This window comes from Oryctolagus cuniculus, chromosome 1, assembly GCF_051225735.1.
Source record: "Oryctolagus cuniculus isolate XC-2025 breed Fujian yellow rabbit chromosome 1, ASM5122573v1, whole genome shotgun sequence".
In the NCBI taxonomy this organism is placed as follows: Eukaryota; Metazoa; Chordata; class Mammalia; order Lagomorpha; family Leporidae; genus Oryctolagus; species Oryctolagus cuniculus.
The window spans coordinates 224641518-224664984 of NC_142867.1; the positions used below are offsets into that span (position 1 = coordinate 224641518).

At 47.0% G+C, this 23467-nt stretch overlaps 1 protein-coding gene across 7 annotated transcripts in view; it reads right to left on the bottom strand.

The window, feature by feature from the left end:
• Window positions 1-23467, bottom strand: part of CDK5RAP2 (CDK5 regulatory subunit associated protein 2) — a 208362-nt gene that overhangs the window by 79879 nt on the left and 105016 nt on the right. For all 7 annotated transcript variants that reach the window (XM_017350098.4, XM_089301654.1, XM_089301655.1 and 4 more), the window contains 5 exons: window positions 19937-20034; window positions 13075-13205; window positions 10766-10875; window positions 8660-8788; window positions 146-241 (listed from right to left, as the gene is read on the bottom strand). In XM_017350098.4, the coding sequence (XP_017205587.4) occupies window positions 146-241; window positions 8660-8788; window positions 10766-10875; window positions 13075-13205; window positions 19937-20034 (564 nt within the window). The remainder of the gene's footprint in view (window positions 1-145; window positions 242-8659; window positions 8789-10765; window positions 10876-13074; window positions 13206-19936; window positions 20035-23467) is intronic.

Below are 23467 nucleotides of genomic sequence, written 5' to 3' on the forward strand. Positions count from 1 at the left end.
GTCTCTTTGTTCTCCATTGGCATACAGCAGGCACTCACTACAAGCAGGGTGAACAGAAAACCCACTGGACTCATTCCAGGCTGGAAGAGTGGCTTGGGCACAGAGTGGGGCAGACGGAATAAGCAGTCAACTGCCATGTTCCTACCTCATTACTCGGCTCCAAATGCTGCTCACCCAGGAAATTATCCCCATCATTCTCTCCAATTTTGATCGTGTCCTCGTCTTCTTTGCTAGCAAGAAGCTACATGGAGCATGGAATGGTGTGAAAACGCAACCCAAAAAAACACGCAGCATGAATATGCATGAGTAAGTCAGTGATGTCTTTTTTTTTTTTAATGCAAAATAAAAAATACAAACAAAACAAAAAGAGGCAGAAATAAATGCCAAAGCCATGAAATAAAAATTAGCCAGAGTTAGAATTGCTAGTTCTGGCAGATCACACACAGCTGCCTGGGATCAAGCATCATTTAAGAAAAAATTCCCAAGAAATAACAACACATCTCCCCTCGCCCTTGCGTGGTCTTTCCCGAGCGGCTGTAAATAGAATATGCTGTCTGTTGTGCCACTGCCATTCTTGCCTTTACTAAATTCACTTTCAGATTATGTAAAAGTAACAAGATTTTGGAAAATGGCTATTGATGGAATTGAAAATATCAAAGAGGGAGAAAGCAGTAAATGAAATTTATGCTGAGCCCATTTATGCATTAGGTCCCTACTTAGCACAGGGCAAAAGCCTCCAGCTCCACTGTCACACCACTGGGATGGAGAGGCTCAGCAACGTTGCTGTAGTTTGCTAACAAAAAGTCTTCATTGCTAATGAGAAGAGTATCAGGCTTGCCCGATGATAAATGCACACTTTGGGGAATGAAGGACAGTTATTTATAAAGACTGCATGAATCCGTAATGCTTTATAGAAGCATAAATCCCAAAGCCTCTGCATTCTGCATTCCACAGAATGAACAGTACAACTTTCTCAGCTCTACAGAAGAGCAAAAATCCTACTCGTGGGATACCCAAATTAACCAAATATACACACAAAATGAGAAGGGTGGCCACCCCAGGAAGAGAGTCAATAGAAAGTGCTCATGTCACCAATGCTGTAGCTAGTTCCCCCCAAAAATGTTAAAGCCACAGAGTGACAGGTCACTCAGGCATTTGGTACACAGGAGATGCCTATGGCTCTCTCTCAACACTTCTGTTCCATGAATCCCTACATTTGCTCAATACTCTCATTAACTCAGACCAACTTAAATTCTTCTGGTCTTCTTTTGGAAAAAATAACACTTTTCAGAGGAAAAAATAAGGAAAATGACTTCAGAAAGTCATTTTATAGAAGCTTCTCAGGGTCAGAATACTTTCAACCTATCTTTACTCAAATCTGCAAACTGATAATCAAAATCCATACTAGCAAGCATTAACCCAACCAGATGCAGGTAAATGTACTTATTAAAGGCATATCCATTTACAAAGCTTACTCTATCAGCTTCTTCTCTCATCATTAAAACACAGAGCAAAGAGGACTATCAAACTTCTCATGGACATATAAAATGGGAAGCCACTTTGGTAAAAGATTGGCAATGTCTTGTAAACTAACAACCCTATGACCCAGGAATTTTACTCAGAGGTACCCACCAAGAGGGAAGGGGAGAAGTTTGTTCACACAAAGACTTGCACATCAACTTTTACCCAAACGTCTATTAATACACCAATTATAATATATTCATACAGTGAAATACAGGTTGAACATCCCCAATCCAAACTTGGAAATGCTTCAAAATCCGAAACTTTTTGAGCTCTGACATCAAACTCAAAATAGTTTTGGGTTTGGGGGCATTTGGTATTTCAGGTTTTCAGATCACATACTTAACCAATCCATGCAAATACTGCAAAACCTGAACGAAATCTCACATCTGAAACACTACTGGTCCAAGCATTTGGGATAAGGGATACTCAACTCATACTACTTAGCAGTAAGAGGGAACAAACTGTTGACTCACATAACAACGTGGATGAATCTCAAAAACATACTGAGTGAAAGAAGCTTCTACAAAAGAGAATATGCTATTTAATACATTTATATGAAGGTCTAGTACAGGCAAAATTAATTCACCATGGACCAAAATTATAGGAGCAGCAGGGTGGGGGGTTGGGGATGGACTGACATGAAGCGACTAAAGGACCTTGATAGGGGCTTGGGTTACACAGGCACATACATTTGTAAAACTTACAAAATGGAGGCTTACAACATCTATATTTCATTGTATGCAAATTTAACCCTAAAAGAAAAACTAACTCTGTGGGGCTGGAGTTGTAGCATAACAGGTAAACCCACCACTTGCAACGCCAGCTTCCCATACAGGTGCTGGTTTGTGTCCCAACTGCTCCATTTCTGATTCAGCTCCCTGCTAATGACCCAGGAAAAGCAGCAGAAGATGGCCCAGTGTTTGAGGCCCTGCTACCCACATGGGAGAGCAGGATGAAGCTGCTGGCTCCTGGCCATTGTAGCCATCTGGAGAGTGAACCTGCAGATCAAAGACCTCTCTTTCTCTCTCCCTCTCTAATTCTTTCAAATACATAAATAAATCATTTTTTAAAAAAATAATTATAAACATGCAGGCTTAAGTATTCAGGGGAAGCACAAGGATACTGATGTCTGCAATTTTAATTAAAATTCATCAAAAAGACAAGACAGAGCAATGATGGACAGGTGGGAAATGCTAACAGAATCTAGGTGGAGCTTATATACACAGATGTTCACTGTAAAATTATGTTCCTGTATACACACAGGTGTTCCCTTTGCTGTGTCTGGGTTTTTCAGATTAAAGTTTGGGGGGAAAGTCTCTCCCGTCTTTAAGAGAAATAGCAGTCAACAGCAAACTCTCCCGGATTCCCCGTCCAGCTCTGGTCACTGAGCCCTTCTCTCTGCTCTCTCCAAGCTTCTCTTCTCACCCTCTGTAGCAGAGCTTTTGCTGCCACCACTGTCCACGAATTGCACACAAAAGCTCCCCAAAGACCTTCTCAAACCAGAGATAAACCCACACGAGTTAGCGGACTGAGGGGCCACTCCCCAGCTCCATGAATAGGAGAAGGGCTTCCCCTCGGTTTAGCTGAGCAGAGCCCAGCTAACACATCATTCCAGGTGGAAACAGCAAGAGCACCAAAGCTACTCTGCCTTTCTAGAACCACACCCACCCCATTCTTCACACACCCAAATAAAAACTTTCACTCCTCATTACTCCTGCTGATTTAGTCAAAATTAGAAGTAAACTCAGTTTCTAATTAAAGGCTATGGACATAGAGAAATGTTCCTAGCACCAAACATGACTTACCAATTTTCAAAGACACACAACGAGATGTCAGAAAGAACTATGAGTCACCTACCTGGGCTCTGGTTCCAGCCCTGCCACCAAGCACGCCAGGCCTCCCAGTGTCAACCAGCTTTATCCTCACTTCCTCACTCCACCTCTCCCCTCCAGCCAAGGCAAGCGAGCTCCTGTCCCCACTCTGATGAAACTGCCCAGGCCACTTGTCTTACTGGGAATCCTCTAAGTCCTTTCTTTCTTGTCTTCTCAGAGTATCTGACACGATGAAACAGTCCCTCCCTACAGTGCCACACTGTAACTCTGCTCTCTCCTATTCTCCCCCTGCCTCCTGTGCTGTTCTTTCTTGATCTCCTCCAGGAAGAATTCCTCTTGAGCCTCACTGGGAGGGCTGGGCACTTGCCCCTCAGAGCGTCCTGCACTCACCCATCACAGCCCCCACCACGCTCTGTTGCAACTGCCCCTCTGGTTCTCTGCGTCACACACTAGGCAGGGCAGGGGCTCTGCGCTCACGGTTTAAACATCAGTGCCCATGCACAATAAGACAGAGCTGGAAGAGCAGACACGTGAATAAAGATGTTTTTCAAAATGACAACTGGAATTCAATGGCTTTCAGGATCACCTCTGTTCCGGCCGCTCAAAGCAGCCCTCAGAGCACAGAGGCCTCAGATATGCACTCACACCAGCAGAATCTGCGCTTGTAACGAGGTCCCCAGGACACTCCGTGCACGCGCAACTTCAGGAGCACTGCCTGCCGTGCTGCTAGCACACTCTGAACACCAGCAGAGCAGGGCTGTATCTCCAAGCCTGCCTCACACTTACTAAAATTTTTTTAAAAAATTTAAAATAGCTGTGTTTTATTGAGTGCATACTACAGGCCAGGCACTGTGCCAAGGGCTTTATAAATCACATAAAATTCATAAAACCTTATAAAAGTCAAACTGTTAGTGAGTTCCTCTTTTTAATGAAATTATAACTAGTCTGACAAACCAGATTTTATTGTTACTATAACAGAATATTTAACAAGCACCTTCTGCTTCTAAGTGCCATTTCTGTCCTCTGTAGGGTCACACAAGGTCTACTTCTTGCTCAGCATGACAGCCTCCAGATTTCCAAGTTCACTTCAATTACACCCCTTTACTCATGTTCTCGCTCCATGCCAAAAAAAAATCTTGTTTTTTAATGCTGCAAATAATGACAGTAGAAGTTGATAATAACAGTAATGAATCCTTCCTTTCAAGTGCCTGCAACACGCCTGACACAGATGCCATCACTTAGATGTGACAGCTCCATGTGTCTCACACAGTTCATGGCTGTTGATGCTCACTGCCCCAACTGGAGGGTGATTCTCAACCAAACTTCCTACATGACCTAAATTAATGAACAGCAAACAAACAGAAGAAATTAGAGACAACCACATCAGAGATCATCTAAATGCATATTAAGGGGCTGGTGCTGTGGCATAGCAGGTTGGACCTCCACCTGCGGTGCCAGCATCTCATATGGACACCAGTTCATGTCCCAGCTGCTCCTCTTCAGATTCAGCTGTCTGCTAATGTTGTGGGAAGGCAGGGAAAGATGGCCCAAGTGCTTGGGCCCTGCACCCATATGAGAGACCAGGAGGAAGCTCCTGGCTCCTGGCTTTGGATCAGCCCAGCTCTGACTGTTGTGGGCCTTTGTGGAGGGAACCAGTGGATGGAAGACCTTCTCTCTCTCTAACTCTGCCTCTCAAATAAATAAATATTTAAGAAACTGCATATTAAAACCACAGGATACCTGTTTTCCATGGCTTTGATAACAGTTTAGGTGCCCCCCAAGAGCCCATGTGTTAAGGGCTTAATGCCCAGGCTCAGCATTGCTAAGTGCTAAGTGGGCTTTGGGGGTGACTGCATGGGATTAAGCTGCTGTGGTGAAGGCTCTGGGACCGAGTTACGGTGGTTTTATGAAAACAGACATAAGGATATGGAGGACAAGCAAGCTCCCTGGCTCCCACGTGATCAAGCCTCCATCCTCATCAGACTAACGTGGTGGCCCAACCTTGGACTGTGAATCTCCCAAACCGTGAGCCAAAGGAAGCTTCTATCTTCACGGGTAGCTTCTCTTGGGTACTTCCGATGCAGAAACAAAAAGCTGACTGACTCTGCTCTTAATCTCCTGCTTAGCTGGTGGTTTCTGCATGAACTGTCTGCATGTAAGGAGTGAGCACTGCTGTCCCCAGCTAGCGAGGTTCTACATCAGGGCAACCGTTTTTGAAAGGAAACCTGACTGACTCTATCAGGGCCTTCAAACTACTTAAACCTTTTTTTCAAATTAAAAGTTGTGGGCCAGAGTCATGGCACAGCAAGTTAAGTCACTGCTTGTGATGCCAGCTTCCCGTTTCAGAGTGCCAGTCCCTGTCCCAGATACACTGTTCCTGATTCAGCCTCCTGCTAACATGCCTTGCAAATCTGCAGAGCATGGCCCAAGTGCTTGGGCCCCTGCCACCCATATGGGAGACCAGCATGGAATTGCTGGCTCCTAGATTCAGGCTTGCCCAGACCTGGCTGGTGTGACCATTAGGGGAGTAAACCAGCAGATGGAAGATCTCTGTTTCTCCCCTCTCTCTGTCGCTCTGCCTTTCAAATAAATAAATCTTTTAAAAAAAATTAAAAGTTGCTGGGGGAGGGCACATGAAAATAATTTTTAAAAGTACTATATATCTTTCCTTTGACCTAGTAATTACATAACTGGGTAACAGTGTATGGGAAAAAAATCCTAAACACAGAAAAGATCTGTGTCCAAGGACACTCATGTAATTTAAAATAGTGAATCACTGGAAACAATCCACAGGTCCAACAAAAGCAAGGCAGTTAGTTAAATTTCAGCACATTCACAAGATGAAATAAGATGCTACGACACAATGGCAAATGGAAGACACCGGAAACGAAACTGTATTACATTACAAGTGTGTGCGTGCCTGTGTTCATACACACAAATAACGAAAGATCAATTCCAAAATGTTAATTAACTGTGCCTGCTTTAAAAGAGTGACAGGATTGGGGCAATTTCTTTTCTCTGTTTTCCAAATGTTAGGTAATGCTATCGTTTAATTAAATATTGGCAAAAAAAACAGTGAATTTTAAAAACATAACACATTCGCTTTTTTCCTGTCCTTTTCTGATCTGTAGGCTCCTAGAGAGCAGGAATCATGCCCAGCCCCCACTCTGCACGTTCTGCTGCTCAGGAAACACCGTGGACAACCTAAGTACTGCTGGGCCATTTCTGCCTTGCTTCTCGCTGAAAGAGAACCACATGGGCACAGCGGGCTCTCCTCTTTGGCATCCCACCCTCAGCCCAAACTCCCACTCCTCCCTTAGCTCCAGATCATCGTGGGTACATACATCACCCTACCCATGCAGATCTCCCCAGCCCATTGCGGGGGAAGACGAGGAGCTGTGCTATAAAGGACAAGGCTATTCATAGGGAACATCAAATTGAAGTGCAATCTGACAAATGACTCAAATCTGAATCGGCTGGTATTAAGATCTCCGAGTAGGCAGGGGAGAAAGCCTCTGTTCTCCAAAGGACATAATGGGACATTTAACAGATTTTTTTCAAAGGGCAAATGAACAAACAAAACTCGCCAGTTACGACTCAAATGAAGTCGGTAAAGAACAAGCTGCTTATTAAAAATGCTGCCTGGGAGGAAGCAAACCAGGACACTTGCTTCTCCCTAAATGGATTGCAAAGATTCTTGGTTTTCAAAATTATCTGGAGCCCTGCAGGCTAAGATCAATAATGTTCCCTGTCTCAAAGAGAGCAGATGGCCGAAGCACGGCATGAGTACCTTTGAGTGTTTCCCACTTTGACGGCAGGAAGAGACAGCTTGAGGCTGACAAATCTTTCGCAGGAAATGATGTGGCAGTGAGTATGAGACCTCCATCTACCTGTGTTCCAGGTTGATTAAAGACAACCCCACACAAGAAGATCCAGTTTTGTACTTAAGGGACTCCGAGACCAAAACGCCTTCCTGGGCTTCAGGTGGGAACCGCTCCAGGCTTCTGAAACAGCACATGCATGGAGCGAGGCTGTACTTCGGGGGGAGGTTGGCCGAGGCAGGGGCTTAAGGGAGGAAGCAAAGCGCCTTTGTCACTGTCACAACGACAGGATCCTTGCACCACAAGGCACAGGTTCTTAACAGAGAGAAATCTATGGCAACACATCCATAAGGATCAGCACTGAGACCCAGAAGTCATTGAATGAACAAGGCTTCCTTCCTCCTTCCTTAGCAAGGATGTGCACACAGGGACTTCAAAAACTTCTTGGAAAACAGAAATAAAAGTGTAAGTTTATTCTGATGCAAAAAAAAAAAAAAAAAAAAAAGAAAGAAAGAAAGAAATTGGAAGGGGCTGGCGCTGTGGCACAGCAGGTTAAGCTGCCATCAATGACACAAGCATCCCATTGAGCACCAGCTCAAGTCTTAGCTGTTCCACTACTGATCCAGCTCAGGGGAAGATGGCCCTAGTGCTTGGGCCCCTGCCAGCCACGTGGGAGATCCAGATGGGATTCCATCTTTGAAAATAAATATTTAAAAAGTGAATTAACTAAATAAATAAATTTTTAAAATAAATTAAAAAATTTTTAAATCCACATATATAGTCTTCAAAACACAAATTTTCCATGACCTTTTTTTGTTTTGTTTTACATTTTTATTTGTTTTATTTATTTGAAAGGCAGAAAAAGAGAAAGAAGGAACTCCCAACTACTGGTTTACTCCGCAAATCCACACAATAGCCAGGATCAGGGCTGGGCCAAGCCAAAGCCAGAAACTCAACCTGAGTCTCCCCACGTGGGTAGCAGGAACTCCATCACGTAAGCCACCTCCTGCTGCCTCCCAGGAAGCTGGAACTGGCAGCAAAGCCAGGACTCAAACCCAGGCACTCCAATAGGAAATGTGGGTGTCCCAAGCAGCATCTTAACCACTCTGAAGACCTCTCACCTGTCTGTCTATGTTCACGTATTCACTGAGGCTCCATCTACACTGCCCAAATTATCTGGGCATATGGCAATTCCTCAGGCCCCTCTGAGACCACATCACTTATCTGGGTGTGCCATCTGCAGCACAGACACCAGGGCTGGACCAGAGTCAGAGGCATCAACATATATCAGGGATGTTCATGGAGACATGACCAAACCTGAGAAGGCTGTGGACAGACCAGCTGACCTAATGGAGCCCTCAAAACCCTGGCACAGCAAAGGGAATTCCCATGAGAGATCTCCCCAGGACAGCTTCAACCATGAGGAATCTCTGCGGTTGTTAGATTTTTGTAAGCAGCGCGTGTTGACAGGTTTTTTCTTACCTCTCTTTGTTCTGTTGAGTCAGGTCTGCCATTTCCCTGGAAGCCCATGCAGGAAAGATCAAAAATGGTTTTCTTCAGGTGCTGGTTGTCTGTGTACAACTCCTTCACTAGCTGTATAAGGTCACTGACCTACAAGGTAAGAGCAAGGAGAGGCCTGACTGCCCAGCACCAGGCTTGGGCTTCCCCCAGCCACACGTCTGCACCCAGGCCTTCCCACCACGCAGAGGCTGCAGCACCACAGTTATGGAGTACGAGGCTGCCTGCCTGAGGCCTTTCTCATTGCAAACACCTGTTCTAATCCCAGAGCCACCACGTCAAGGCAAAGAGACCCAGGGCCAGCTGCGTGACGCAAGCCTCAGTTTCCTCGCATGCAGAATGGTTACTGTGAAAACTGAACGTGATCACGGTCCCACAGGGCACTAAAGGACTCGGCAAGTGTAAGTGCTCAGTCAGTACTACCTCTGTTCTCCCGCAGGAAAAGCCCGCCATGGCTGAAGCTGCTGCGACTGTGTCACAGCTTTATTTTACAGCATCAGCCTTCTCCGTACACCTGTCCAGCAATACCAGTAGTGATATTACAGTAACTCACAGGTGCTAAAACTTTACACCCTTGCAAAAATCCCAAGGAGGGGGCGGGGCTGGGCTGGGGAGCCCAGACCTACTTCAGAACACAGATACAAAGCAGTGAGTTGTTGGAGTGGTGTCTGCAGACCTCCATGAGGGAGTCACACAGAAAAGAGCAGCTGCTTCCACAGAGGCAGAGCCCGGATCACAGCTGGGACATCCAGACTCCCAGGCCAGGGCTCCTCCTCACGGCCAGGGCTCCTCCTCATGGCCAGGGCCACAAGCGCCTGAGCACTCACCACGGTGGTTCCCCACACGCTTCTAGTCCCAAAGGTCGGCAGTTTCCAAAGATTTCTCAAAGGGACAATCGTTAGTTCTTCAAATAGAGCAGAACCCGCACCCTGGCTACACAGAGTTGCTGTTCAACATATCCGGGCAGGACTACACATTGGATCCAACCCTCAAGCTGGTATGGTGGCAGGAAGACATTCCGACTCCACAAACACTACGTGCGAGCCACCTGGGCTACCTCCCACCCTCACTCCGGCCTCACGATCGTAGTGGAGCTACGATCAGCTCCACCTCCTCCAGCTCCAAGAACTAACCGCTGCCTCAGGCGCCCTGGCCCACTCCTGCCCCAGCTGCCCAACTCCTCACAGTTCTTGTTCCTTCTTACTGCTGGGCTTTACCCAGGCTGTTTCCCCTCTCCTCACTGAGAAAGCCATCCCACTGGGACGAACTGCTATTCACCCTTCAGAATCCACGTGGAGCCCGTTCTGCAGAGAAGCTCCCCCTCATCAGGGAGCACCGACCTCTCGGCAGCCGCCCTCCCCCCACCCCCGCCCCTGCATGCCCTCACCCAACTCCTGTCTCAACAGCTCTTGCCACTGGCTCTTCCCATGCCTGCCTCCCGGCCAGAATGGAGCCTGAACTGCAGGCACAAACAAACCAGGATTTTACAGTAAATCCCAGGCTCCTCTGTGGGCACACTTCCTGTTCTTCACAATGGTTCTCAGAACCTTTAAGCACAAACCGCACCTCCGATCAACAGAGTGAAAAAGCTGTTCCAGTTTAAAAACAGATTTCCTGATTAAATCTGGAACTTTATTCATCCCCAAAGTGTCTATTTTCTCCTACTACATGTGCCAGGGAAACCAGAAATAGCTAAGACATAATCACTAATTTAAGATGTCCCCGGCCCAGAGAGGAGTAACCAGACAATCACAGATCAGCCGGGAAAGGGCGCTGATCCAGATTCTGTAGCAACAGAAAGCGGAATGACCTGGAGAGGTGGCTAACTCTACACGAAGCAGGAGAGCTTTCCCTGGAGGCACCAGAGCCTGCCGAGTCCTCCGGCTGAGAAGGCAGGCACCACACACGGGAGGGGCATTCCCGGTGAGGCCTCGGGAGGAGCGAGGATCCCAAGGCAGAGAGGAAAGGGGAGAAAGGACAGGAGAGCGGCTTCAGAGTCTTACACCTCTGCTCAGGAGCCCAGGAGCCGAGTCTTAGGAAACACACTGCAGGTTAACAACAGGTCAGTACCTTTTTCTTAAGTTCTTCTTGAGAAAAATGCTCCACTGGCAGGTGACCGTGCTCTTCAAGGCAAATACTGAGATAAGATGTTTGGTCACTGTAAAATGAAAATGGTTCTTCTGCCAAAAGAAACAAAAAAGGCCGAGACCGGGGAGAGAAAAGAATATATCAGAAACAGACACACCCGCAACTGACCCCAGTCCCCCAGTCCGGTCCATCTAAGGCCATTCGAAAGGGGAGTCGGAGAGGGGAGTCTCAAGCCCCCCCTCTGGAGCAACAGCAATGTTCCCTTCCCCACGGGCTGGTATCTCAACATACTGTCTCACCACGGGCAGCAGGTTTCACGGTGGCCAATTCAGAGTTATAATTTGCATATCAAGTGTTGCACCTAGAGCCCACTCTGAACGGAACAAGCAAACAGTGATTCCACTTTAAGTGAGGGAGTGACTCTGGCTAGGTGATAGCACAAGAAAATTAGATGTGACCCTCAAGGGTAGAGCTCCAGGGAGATAAGAACGCCTGACGCAGTTCTTACTGCCCCAGAGCCCTGGTGAGCAGCAGGCACACCGCGGGCGGAAACTGCCCGTCACAGCCGAGACAAAAAGAGCCTCTGGACACGCACGCAGCGGCTGCTTCCTATGCAGCACACATCACCTTTTTTTTGAGATTTATTTATTTTATTTGAAAGGCAGAGATACAGGGATGAGGGAGAGAGAGACAGAGAGAGAGAGAAATCGATCTTCCATATGCTGGTTCACTATCCAAACGACCACAATGGCCAGGGCTAGGAAAGGATGAAGCCAGAAGCTTCACCCAGTCTCCCCCGTGGGTGGCAGGGGCTCAAGCACTTAGGCCGTCTTCTGCTACTTTCCCAGGCACATTAGGAGGAAACTGGATTAGAAGTAGAGCAGCAGGGACACAAACCAGCACCCATGTGAGATGCTGGCATCGCAGGTGGAGGCTTAACTCTCTATGCCACAACCCTGGCCCAGCAATCGTCACCTTCTAACAGAGAAGGAAGAGCATAGAGGGTGATGTTTACTGAGCAAGGCACATCCACAGATATGACCTCCCCTACACATGTAAGAGCTGACAGACTTCAAACACAGCAAAGACCACTACAAAGAGCCTGACTTCAAAGGAAGATGACCTGGCTCAAATCCAGGCAAATCAAAGCCCACCCACCTCTCAGCCCAGCCTTAGTTTCTTCATCTGTAAAATGAAGTGAATACTGACCCTACCCAATGGCATGATTGTGAGGATCGGAGATGAAAAGGGGCTAGCACTGTGCCTTGTACATAATAGGTGCTCAAGAAACATCAAACTTGGGTCAGCACTGTGGCACAGCAGGTTAAGTCACTGCTTGAGACGCCAGCACCCCATATTGGATCCAGCTCCCTGCTGATGCACCTGGAAAGCAGCAGATGATGGCTAAGGTGCTTCAGTCCTGCTACCCACATGGAAGACTGGATGGAGTTTCTGGCTCCTAGTTTCAGCAGGCCCAGACTGGGTTGTAGAGGCCATTTGGGGAGTGAACCAGTGGATAGAACATCTCTCTCTCTCTCTCTCTCTCTGTCTCTGTCTCTTCCTCTCTCTCTCTCTCTCTCTCTCTCTCTCTCTCTCTGTCACTCTACCTTTCAAATAAATAAATAAATCTTTTAAAAAGAAGGAGAAATGTCAAACTTACCTCTGCTGTTACCAATCCCTACCACATGTGCCAAGCACTGGGCTAGAGATCTGGAGAAGAATGAGACCCCAGCCCAGATTTTAAGGGGCTCAGTTTCCCGGAAGAGAAAGGATCAAGCATTGCTGTGATGAGCAAAGCAACGCAGTCCCACAGGACCCTCACGATGTAGCCCCCCACCCCCCACCCCCCACCCCGTCAATGAATCTCCAATGCCGCCATGGAACAGCCGTCTCTCCCCTCTGTCACTTCCACCCTGTGCTCTCTATGGTAGGTGCTATGGCAGGAAGAGCCCAGGCATTTGGGGCAGTGAGGGCAGCAAAAGGGAACCGCAAGTCCCCACGGGGATTTGGAGCTACAGTATCGCATGGTGCAGAGAAGAGGAGAGATAGCAAGAAAGCAAGCCTGCCACTGACCCTCTGCAGAATTTATACAACGTAATGGGCCTTCTACTATGAAAGGCCAAAGCCAGACGAACACAGAGCCAACATCAACATGATCACCCCAAAAAGCACCTATAGACTAAACCCGGCAGGTGCTTCCTCCCCTCCTGAAGTTCCAGGGATTTCTTCAAGGTCAGCCATGGCCCTCCCAGGGGGAAACCAAAGGGGAGCACACACAAGACAGCACGCACCTTCCCGCCTCCGAATTTCGCTGATCATCTCCTCCAGGGTCTTCTGCAAATTCCGATATGAGAGCACATCCCGCTCCAGCTGCTTCCGTAGGGCAGAAATGCTGTTTAACTCAGCCTGCAAGTTGCTGACACTTGGTGGGGGGAAACAAAACAAAAAACAAAAAGATACAGACACTTTAAAACCGAACTATTCATGCTTTAAAGACGCACAGCCTACAAGCCTCCCTGCGATATTTATGTCACCTGTGGGGTTTTTGGTTATAAAAGTAAATACATGTCTATTACAGAACACTTAAAACAATAAAACCACAATTGCCATGATCTCACTGCTGATCCACAAAGAACAGACTGTACTTACTCCCAATCTTTCCCCCTGTATTTTCACAAGGCTGGAATAATACTGGGCACATAATACTGAATTACACACTCCTTACTAAAGATCCCCCTACATTTTTGGAAGTTGTGTGCAAACATTATCTTTAATAATCATATAACATTAAATCAAGTCAATGCCCCACCATTTACTTTAACTCATCTCCGTTGTGTCATTTCCAGTCTTGCTACAGACATCACATACAGGTGGGGATAACTTAATTCTCCAGAGTGTTTCTGTTTGGAGAAAGACCTTGAGCGGGCTTGGAGACAGAGGGGAGGCTCTCCAGGGCCTGGGTGTCGCTGGGCGTCCAGGCTCCAGAAGTGAGGGAGAGGCAGAGAGAGAGAGAGGACTCCTGCTGTGCTCCTTCTCTAAGAGGCCATACTGGGAGTAAGGATGAGGCCCAGGAGGGAAGAAGGGAGAGGGAGGCAACGATGAAAGGCAAAAAAGGACCAACGGACAAACAGAAGTCCACTGTGGTTGGTTAACCCTCAACACGCACAGAGTGAAGGGATCTTATCTGGGGGTTGGGGTGGGGGTGAGGGGTCAAGTTTCGAGGTGCAGGTGACACAATGCTGAGCTGTAGCAGACAGCTTGCTGGAAGCAAAAACCCAGAACCTAGAGAAGGTCACCGCAACACACACTTTCCAGAACTTGCCCTAATCGCCGGGAGCCCAGTGATGGCCATGTTCTGTGTCTGCACTGTCTGACACAGGAGCACATAGCTGCCACTAGCTAAATGTGTCTCCTGAGTATGTGGAATGTGGCCAACATACTAAGGAGCTGAATGTTTCACTGTGTTAAAGTAACTTTCAATGTGCAGAGCCCCATGGCTAGTGGCCGCCACATGGGATGGTGCAGATCTGGGAGAAAGGCTTGGGCTTCTGCCCGGCATCCTTCAGACATGGAGCGCTTAAACCCAGCTCTCGGAAGAGCACAGAGACCCCGCTGACAGCTGAACAGCATAAATCATGCCGCACTGTACATCTCTGAGCCTAAAGCCTCCAGGTTATTTTCTTAAGAAGGGTTCCCAGCAGTGCAATTACTGGGTCAAAGGATATGAACATCTCTAAGACCACTCAAGCACATCAGCAAATCACAAAGCCTCCTTTTTAAACACCAAGAAAGACATCACTCTCTGTCCAACTCCTGGCCCACAGGTCCCTAAGAGGGTCCATCAAGAGCTTGAAGCTATCAGTAAAAAGTCATGAATATGTGTATTTTTTTTCTAGGAAAGGAACTGGAAACTTTCCTGAGATTTTTCAAAAGGGGTGCATACCCCAGAATGGCTGGGAGCGATGACATTAAATACCTGTGCCACACACTCAAGCCCTTCCCGTTCAGAGATTTCTCCCCATTCCATCCATCAAACTGCAGCCATAAATCAACATACATTGGAAGGAAAATAAACCATTATGTCTAATCTTCTATGCCTGCTGCTCTGAGGACAGCTCACTGTGAAGCAGTCTTCATGCAAGGGAAGGGGCCCCACCAGCACCTTGCTCCCAGTTCCATTTCAAGACAATCGTAATGATCAATTTGTAAGGCTGATAGAAAACCCACGAGGTGTCGGAGCGCAGCGTTCGCCTGGATGCGGCTGTGCTGCAGAGACATTTAGCCAGGGAAGAAAGGAGATTGTTTTAGCACAGCCCCTGTGATGAGGGCTGGGGAGAGCTAACTGCTCCACTCCCTCTTCCATCTTCTGACAGGGTGAAAAGCACACAGCTGCTGCTCCTGTGCCTGTCATTTATGCTTTCCCAACTCTAGAATCTTTTCAAGGTGTGAGGAGTTGGCGGAACAAAAGGTGCTTTGCAGAAAGAAACAAAAGCCTTGCGCATTTTTCTTTCTGGAATGGGGCAGGGGAGGCTGGGGCCTGGGAGGAGGCAGCAGCAGAAACGAGGAGTTACAGAAGGGAGGGCGAAGGTCAGAACAGCACATCACGGCTAACTAGCTCCATGACCGGGGGTAGACGGTGACACCGCCTGGGTCCTGACTCCCTCATCTGGAAAATGGGGCTAGCAGTACCTGTCCTTCCAAACTGGTGTGGGGATTCAGTGAGACAGTACATGGAAAAGAGCTTAGCATAGTGCCTAACACAGTCTAGATGCTCAACACACACCGTATCCTTCCTTCCTCGTGCCCCAACAATTCCCACACAAAAGCATGGTATCTATGAGTCAAAACTTCTGATTCTCATGAGCTTCTCAGGAGAATTCTCATCCGGGAGCAATGTTAGGGGACATGTGGCAATGTTTGGAGCCATTTTTAGTTTCATTACTATTATTACTTTTTTTTTTAATTTTAAAATTATTTTATACTTTAAGAAATCACAGCAAGCCATAAGTTGGTAAAAAGAGATATTCACAATTAAAAAAACTAATGACAATAGGGTTCCTTTTTTCATGCAACATTTTGCAGAACTGTGTTCTTAATTCTTTTTTAAAAAAGGAACTTATTGATTATCTAACTTATCAAATACTTACATGATTTTATACTTCTCAAACAACTTTCATATTACTCAGTTCTAGTTTTTTTTTTTTAGTTTCTTTTTTTTTATTTTTTTTTTATCTTTTATTTAATGAATATAAATTTCCAAAGTACGACTCATGGGTTACAATGGCTTCCCCCCCCATACCGTCCCTCCCACCCATAACCCTCCCCTTTCCCACTCCCTCTCCCCTTCCATTCACATCAAGATTCATTTTCGATTATCTTAATATACAGAAGATCAGCTTAGTATACCTTAAGTAAGGATTTCAACAGTTTGCTCCTACACAGAAACATAAAGTGAAAAATAATAGATGATTTTTTTAAATGATGATGAAATCAGAGCAGACCTATTGTCATGTTTAATCCCAGTGAGGGTCAAGTTGGGAATTGATAATTTCTTTTTTTTTTTTTTTTTTTACAGAAGATCAGTTTAGTGTACATTAAGTAAAGATTTCAATCGTTTGCACCCCCATAGAAACACAAAGTGAAATATACTGTTTGAGTACTCGTTATAGCATTAAGCCTCAGTGTACAGCACATTAAGGACAGAGATCCTACATGAGGAGTAAGTGCACAGTGACTCCTGTTGTTGACTTTACAAATTGACACTCCTGTTTATGGCATCAGTAATCTCCCTATGCACCAGTCATGAGTTTCCAAGGCTATGGAAGCCCCTTGAGTTCTCCGACTCTTATCTTATTTAGACACGGTCATAGTCAAAGTGGAGGTTCTCTCCTCCCTTCAGAGAAAGGCACCTCCCTCTTTGAAGACCTGTTCTTTCCACTGGGATCTCACTCACAGAGATCTTTTTGCCAGAGTGTCTTGGCTTTCCATGCCTGAAATACTCTCATGGGCTTTTCAGCCAGATCCGAGTGCCTTTAGGGCTGATTCTGAGGCCAGAGTGCTATTTAGGACATCCGCCATTCTATGAGTCTGCTGAGTATCTCACTTCCCATGTTGGATCACTCTCCCCTTTATTTATTCTATCGGTTAGTGTTAGCAGATACTAGACTTGTTTATGTGCTCCCTTTGACTCTTAGTCCTTTCATTATGATCAATTGTGAACTGAAATTGATCACTTGGAATAGTGAGATTGAGAGGCAGAGATACAGAGAAAGATGGATAGTTCACTCCCTAAATGCCCACAAGAGCTGGAAGCCAGGAACACAATCCAGGTCTTCCACTTGTGTACAGGAAGAAAATTACCCAAGCCATCACCACTGCTTTCCAAGGTCTGCATTATCAAGAAGCTGGAGTCAGGAGTTGAACTCAGGTACCTCAATATGGGCTGGCTAAATGCCCAATCCCTGAAGACATTTTTGATTGTCACAACTGGGGTGAGAGAGGGCAGGTGTGCTAACATCCGGGCAGAGTCAGGGATACTGCAAAAACATCTGACAATGCACAGGACAGCCCCTGTTGGCAAAAAATTATCCAGCCACAAGCCCTGAGTTACAGGGAAGCACAGACCATACTATTCCACAAGATGGGTGGTGTGTCAGGGAAGGCGTGGGGGACCCGAGCTCCGATCATTCTGAACTGCAGAACCCTGGCTAATGCACTTGACATCTTACAGAGCACATCTCCGCTTCTGTAACATGGGGTAAGGCCACCCACTTCTACATGCTGCTGGGAAAGAAAACCAGGAAAGGCGAAAGGAGCGCACAGCTGCCCTGATGAGCCTCCTCCCTCCCTGCACTCCCTCTCCAGCTTTAATCACGGCACACCCTGTCTCTGCAGTCGTCACCTTTACTGCCAGTTTCCAGAGAGCAAGCAGTGTGCAGACAGAAAAGGGAGCTCTGCCTCCTTAGCCACACTGTGCCCTCTGGAAAGAGCAAGGTCTGAGGGTCCAGAAACTCCCCGCATGCTAAGTTTAGGCAGCTGGGAAACTGAGGCATGTGTAAGCTATTCATGCTGTTGTTATTCTGCATGCTATTTTCTGGGTGCCTTCTGTGCCAGACAGTATTAGGTCTTCACATAGCATCCTCTCTTGTTTCCCAACAGCTCTATAAGGAGGGCTGGGTAAGTAGGTACACTAGGTAAGCAGGCAGGCAGGCTCATCTCTCTCAATTTCATCAACACAGACACTGAGGTTCGGGGTGAGAAATGACTTCCCCAAGAGCTCAGAGCTGCTGAGGGTGGAGCTGGGATCTGGGCCCAGGTCTGCCTCCCTCTAAAGTGCCAGTGCAAGTGTGAAGGTGAACAGCAAGCCCCTGAAGCAGCCTTCTTAGTCACAGCCCTCAGCGGCCTCAGACCACCAAGCTGTGACTTTTCAAAAAGCCCGTGAAACCCTGAGCCACTCATGATACTCAGGGCTCGAGGGCAGGCACAACTACCCACAGGGCCTCTCGGTGCCGACCCCTGCCTGGCCCCCACCCAGAGAAGCTGCCTAGTGAAAACCACACTTGTGTGGCCCTGCCCTGAGTTTCCCATGTGGCTCAGCCCCTCTCCCAAGAATGGCCAGCAGCTGAGGCTTCTTGAAGAACCCCTTCCAGAGTATGAGGCCTGTGCCCAGAATTCCACCTGTGTATTTTCTTTTTTTAAAAAAAGATTTTTTATTTATTTATTTGAGAGGTAGAGTTACAGATAGTGAGAGGAAGAAACAGAGAGAAAGGTCTTTCTTCCGTTGGTTCACTCCCCAAAGGGCCGCAACAGCCGGAGCTGTGCCAATCCAAAGCCAGGAGCCAGGAGCTTCTTCCTGGTCTCCCATATTGGTGCAGGGGCCCAAGGGCTTGGCCATCTTCTACTGCTTTCCCAGGCCATAGCAGAGAGCTGGATTGGAAAAGGAGCAGCTGGGACTAGAACCGGTGCCCATATAGGATGCCGGTGCTGCAGGCGGAGGATTAACCTACTGTGCCACGGCACAGCCCCATCACCCATGTGTTTTCATTTGCTCCAAACTCACTTTGGATTTTACAAATCTAGAAATCATCTCCCAATTTAAGTGATCAGTGCTGGGGGAGGGGCATTCCTGCACAGAGCACTTCCCAGGGAGGCAGATCAGTCAAGGCAAAGGCACAAGGTGCAGGATGGTTGGGAGTGCAGGAACACCAAGGCAACAGCTGTCCGGGGATACACTGGGCCTCTTGACAAGGGAGCATTCGGGCTGAATTCTCAGTGTAGAGAGGCAGACAAAGCTGACGGAGACTGAGCCTGGGCTGGGTGCAGAGGTGGAACCACATGGCCCAACGGACAACACAGAGCGCATCGCTCCAGAACCACGGGCACTCCTGAAGAGAAGCCACATGTAAAAAAGACACAGAGTATAATGTGGCCGCCCACGTGGACCCATCCCCAGCCCAGCTCCCAGGAAGCCAAGCCATTCTTGTTCCACGGCCATCCCCACCCACTTCCTCTGCTTCAGAGCTGTCTTGAAACAAATCCCAGACATCAATCACATCTTTCAACTGCAAAGATCCCAGAGTGTGGAAAGACGATTTCATAGTGTGAGAAATCCCCGAGGCCAGCCCTGGAGTGAGGCCCAAGCAGGCTGCTTGCTTGCCTGTGGACACAGCCAGAAAGTGGCGAGCACAGGCTAGAGCAAGTCCACTGGCTGTCACTGGCATCAGACCATCTTGGCAACTCTGCAGACACACAGGTCACTCAGACAAACAGAGACTAGGGTGCAGTCTGGGCTCGAGTCACTCAGTGCCTGTGTGACTCTGGACAAGTCCCTTAACCACGCACGTCAAACAAGGATAACATTCTTACTTACCTCCCAGGACAGCTGCGGGGGTCACAGGAAATAACACAGATGGCAGCACTTTCTACATACATCATAAGGAATTTCAACTTTTGAGTAAACATTATCACATTTTTATCCCAATTTTGATGCCAACAGTCAGGCAGTTCTTGACAAGAAACAAGTGTACCTGATTGTTAAACACGACAGGCACCATCCAGGCACTTTATCAGCTTCCCAGGAATCACCACAACTTATTCAAGATGTATGTGTGTGTGTGTGCACATATGCGTTTCTGATGTCCAAACAGCTCTTACCTGTCTGCGTCCTTCAGAGACTTCACCAGATGGGCATAGATGTCCTGCTCTTTCTTTAAGACCTGAATCAGCTCTTCATAGTCTGACTGTTGCTTTTCCTGGAAATGACAACGGGCATCTGACATTAAGGGAAGAATTTTAAGAGTCATCTTTATATTATGCAAACGTATGAGGCTGGTTCTGGAAGGCAAGGCCCTGTGCCAGGCTCTGGCTCAGGCCACAGTCAGAGAGCACCACCTGCAGGAGGAGTGAGGAATGACCATCCATCACCTACCCCAGCACAAAGCTGAGTTGTGCTTCCAACGCAAAGCGACTCCAAGATGGCTGGATAGGGAAAAAGACACGCTGATTTTGACCAGGAGAAGGTAGCAGAAGAAAAGCAGAGGAAGTGCATTCCCAAGGAAGAGTTGGAGAGAAGTTTGCAGTGGAAATTCTACAGAGGAAAGAGGGGAGCCATGGAGCAGTGTGGAAAATGTGGACACGCAGCAGCGAGCGGGGACACCACTCACGACTCCCATACCGGGTGATGGAGAAAATGCCAACTTCTAAGAGCGAGGGCACCTGCTGACCAGCCCAGTGGACAGAAGGCACCAGCCTGACCCCAACAGAGGCTGTAGTGGATCTCCTGTGTGCACAGCCAGGGGATTTTACCACAGGGGAAAAAATCTATGCACCCCACTGACTTTGAATCTGGCTGCAAGGACTGGCAGGGTATTGGGCACACTAAGGTCTGTGAGGTGCTCCCATCCCCTCAACCTATCACAGACTCCAGGACTCAAACCACCAGGGTGGGGTGCCCACAGGCAGTTGGCTCTGGGAATGTTCCTGCTCTCTCCGAGAATGGGGCAGGTTCAAGGGACTGAGAGTAGGTCCTCTGCACCCCATGGCTGTGGGAACTCTGTGACTGCACGAGAGGGTGTGGAGTGCAGTTGAGTTTCTGGGCAACCACTGTGTCTGGCCTCAGAGGCTCAGCGCTCCCTGACTGCTGTGGTGGGAGTGGTGTCATTGCTGAGGATTCAGTGCGCACACTGGGGACTGCACGGATCCTTTGTGTGGCTCATGTGCCTGTGTGGGTGGGGGTTGTACTTGCTGTGGGGTAGCCCTGGCCATCGATCACCTTGGAAGAAAGGAGGTATCGCCGTGATTACACCAACAGGCATGATCACACCCTCCCCCTGCTGACAGTATGAGATCTACCACACCCAACGTGGGTGCCACCCTGGATTCTCGCCCCACCCTTGGTCACTGACCAGAGCTACCTGGCTCCACCCAGCACATGCCCCCTGGATATCCACTGAAGGAGCACACACTCCACGGAGCCACAGAGGCACAGCACAAAAATAAAACTAATCACAGGTGAAAACCAACAAGCGTTTCCAAAAATGCCTTAAAATGAATGTTGAAATACAAGAAACAAGAACAAGGAAGACAACACGTTTCCCCAAAAAGAACAACACTTCAATGTTAGAAGGTGAAGCTGAAGGGATTGATGCAATGCCTAAAAATGAATTGGAAGGCATGATCATAAAATTACTCAAAAACAGAGAAGCTAATTTATGAGATAAGGAAATCTGTACATGATAAAGATGAAAAGTTCCCCAAGAGATTGAGATACTGAAGAGAAATCAAACTGAAAGACTAGAAATGAAGAATTTGGGGCCACTGTTGTGGTGTAGTGGGTTAAGCTGCTGGAAGCACCAGCAACCCATATGGGCACCAGTTCAAGTCCTGGTTGCTCCACTTCTGATCCAGTTCCCTACTAATGTGCCTGGGAAAGCAGTGGAAGATGGCCCAAGTACTTGGGTCCCTGTACCCATGTGGAAGACCTGGAGTAAGGTCCTGGCTCCTGGCTTTGTATTTGCTCAGCTCCAACCATTGCAGCCATTTTGGGAAGTAAATCAGAGGAAGGAAGACCTTTCTGTCTCTTTCTCTCTGTCTGTAGTTCTAACTCTTAAATAAATAAATAAAATCTTTAAAAAAAAAAAACTTACAAGATACAGGAAAAGCAGTATTAAGAGGGAAGTTTATACAATTAGTGCCTACATCAAGAAATTGGAAAGACGTCAAATAAATGAGCTATCAATGCATCTCAAGGATCTAGAAAAATAACGAACCAAACCAAGGAGAAGCAAAGAGAGAGAGAGAATAAACAAAGTTGAAATAAAAATATAAAATTTTAGTGAAATGAAGAGCTAGCTTTTTGAAAAAATAAACAAAATTGATATACCATTGGCCCAAATAGCCAAACAAAAAAAAAAGCTACAAAAAGATCCAAACCAACAAAATCATAGATGAAAAGGGAGCTGTAACAATGGATACCACAGAAATAAAAAGAATTATCAGGAATTACTACAAAGAGCTATATCCCAACAAGTTGGAAAATCTAGAAGAAATGGATAGATTCCTGGACACATACATTTCCAAAATTGAGTCATAAAGACAGAGAAAACCTAAACAGAACAATAGACAAGACAGATTGAATCAGTAATAAAGACTCTCCCAACAAAGAAAAGATCAGGACCAGATGGCTTCACTGCTGAATTCTACCAGACTTTTAATGAAGATCTAATTCCAATTTGTCTCAACCTATTCAAAACCACTGAAAGGCAGGGAATCCTCCCAAACCCATTCTTCACGGCATCACCTTAATTCAAAAACTGGAAAAATATAAAACAGGGCTGGCACTATGGCATAGTGGGTAAAGCTGCCACCTGCAGAGCCAGCATCCCATATGGGTGTCAGTCCGAGTCCCAGCTGCTCCACTTCCAATCTGGTTCTCTGCTATGGCCTGGGAAAGCAGTAGAGGATGGCCCAAGACCTTGGGCCCCTGTGCCCACGTGGGAGACATGGAGGAGGCTACTGGCTCCTGGCTTTTGATCGGCGCAGCTCTAGCCATTGAATCCATCCAAGGAGTGAACCAGTCGATGAAAGACCTACTTCTCCCTCTCCCTGCTCTCCCTCTCCCTGCTCTCCCCCTTCACCTTTCCCCTCCCTCCCTCCCCCTCTCCCTCTCCCTTTCTCTCTCTCTGACTCTGCCTCTCTGTAACTCTGCCTTTCAAATAAATAAATACATCTTTTTAAAAAAAGATACAACAAAGAAATTATAGTCCAATGTCACAGATGAACATTGATGCAAAAATCCTCCACAAAATACTAGCTAAATGAATCCAATGACACATTAGTAATATCATTCACCCAGACCAAGTGGGATTTATCCCTGTTATGCAAGGATGGTTCAACATTTGCAAATCGATCAATGTGATACATCACATTAACAAACTGAAGAATAAAAACCATGTGATCACCTCAATACATGCAGAAAAGCATTTTATAAAATACAACATCCTTTCATGATAAAAACCTTAAGCAAATTGGGTATACAAAGAACATTCCGTAACACAATCAAGGCAATATATGGCAAACCAACAGCCAGCATCATATTGAATGGCAAAAAGTTGGAAGCATTTCCACTAAGATCTGGAACCAGAAAAGGATGCCCACTTTCACCACTGCTATTCAATAATAGTCTGG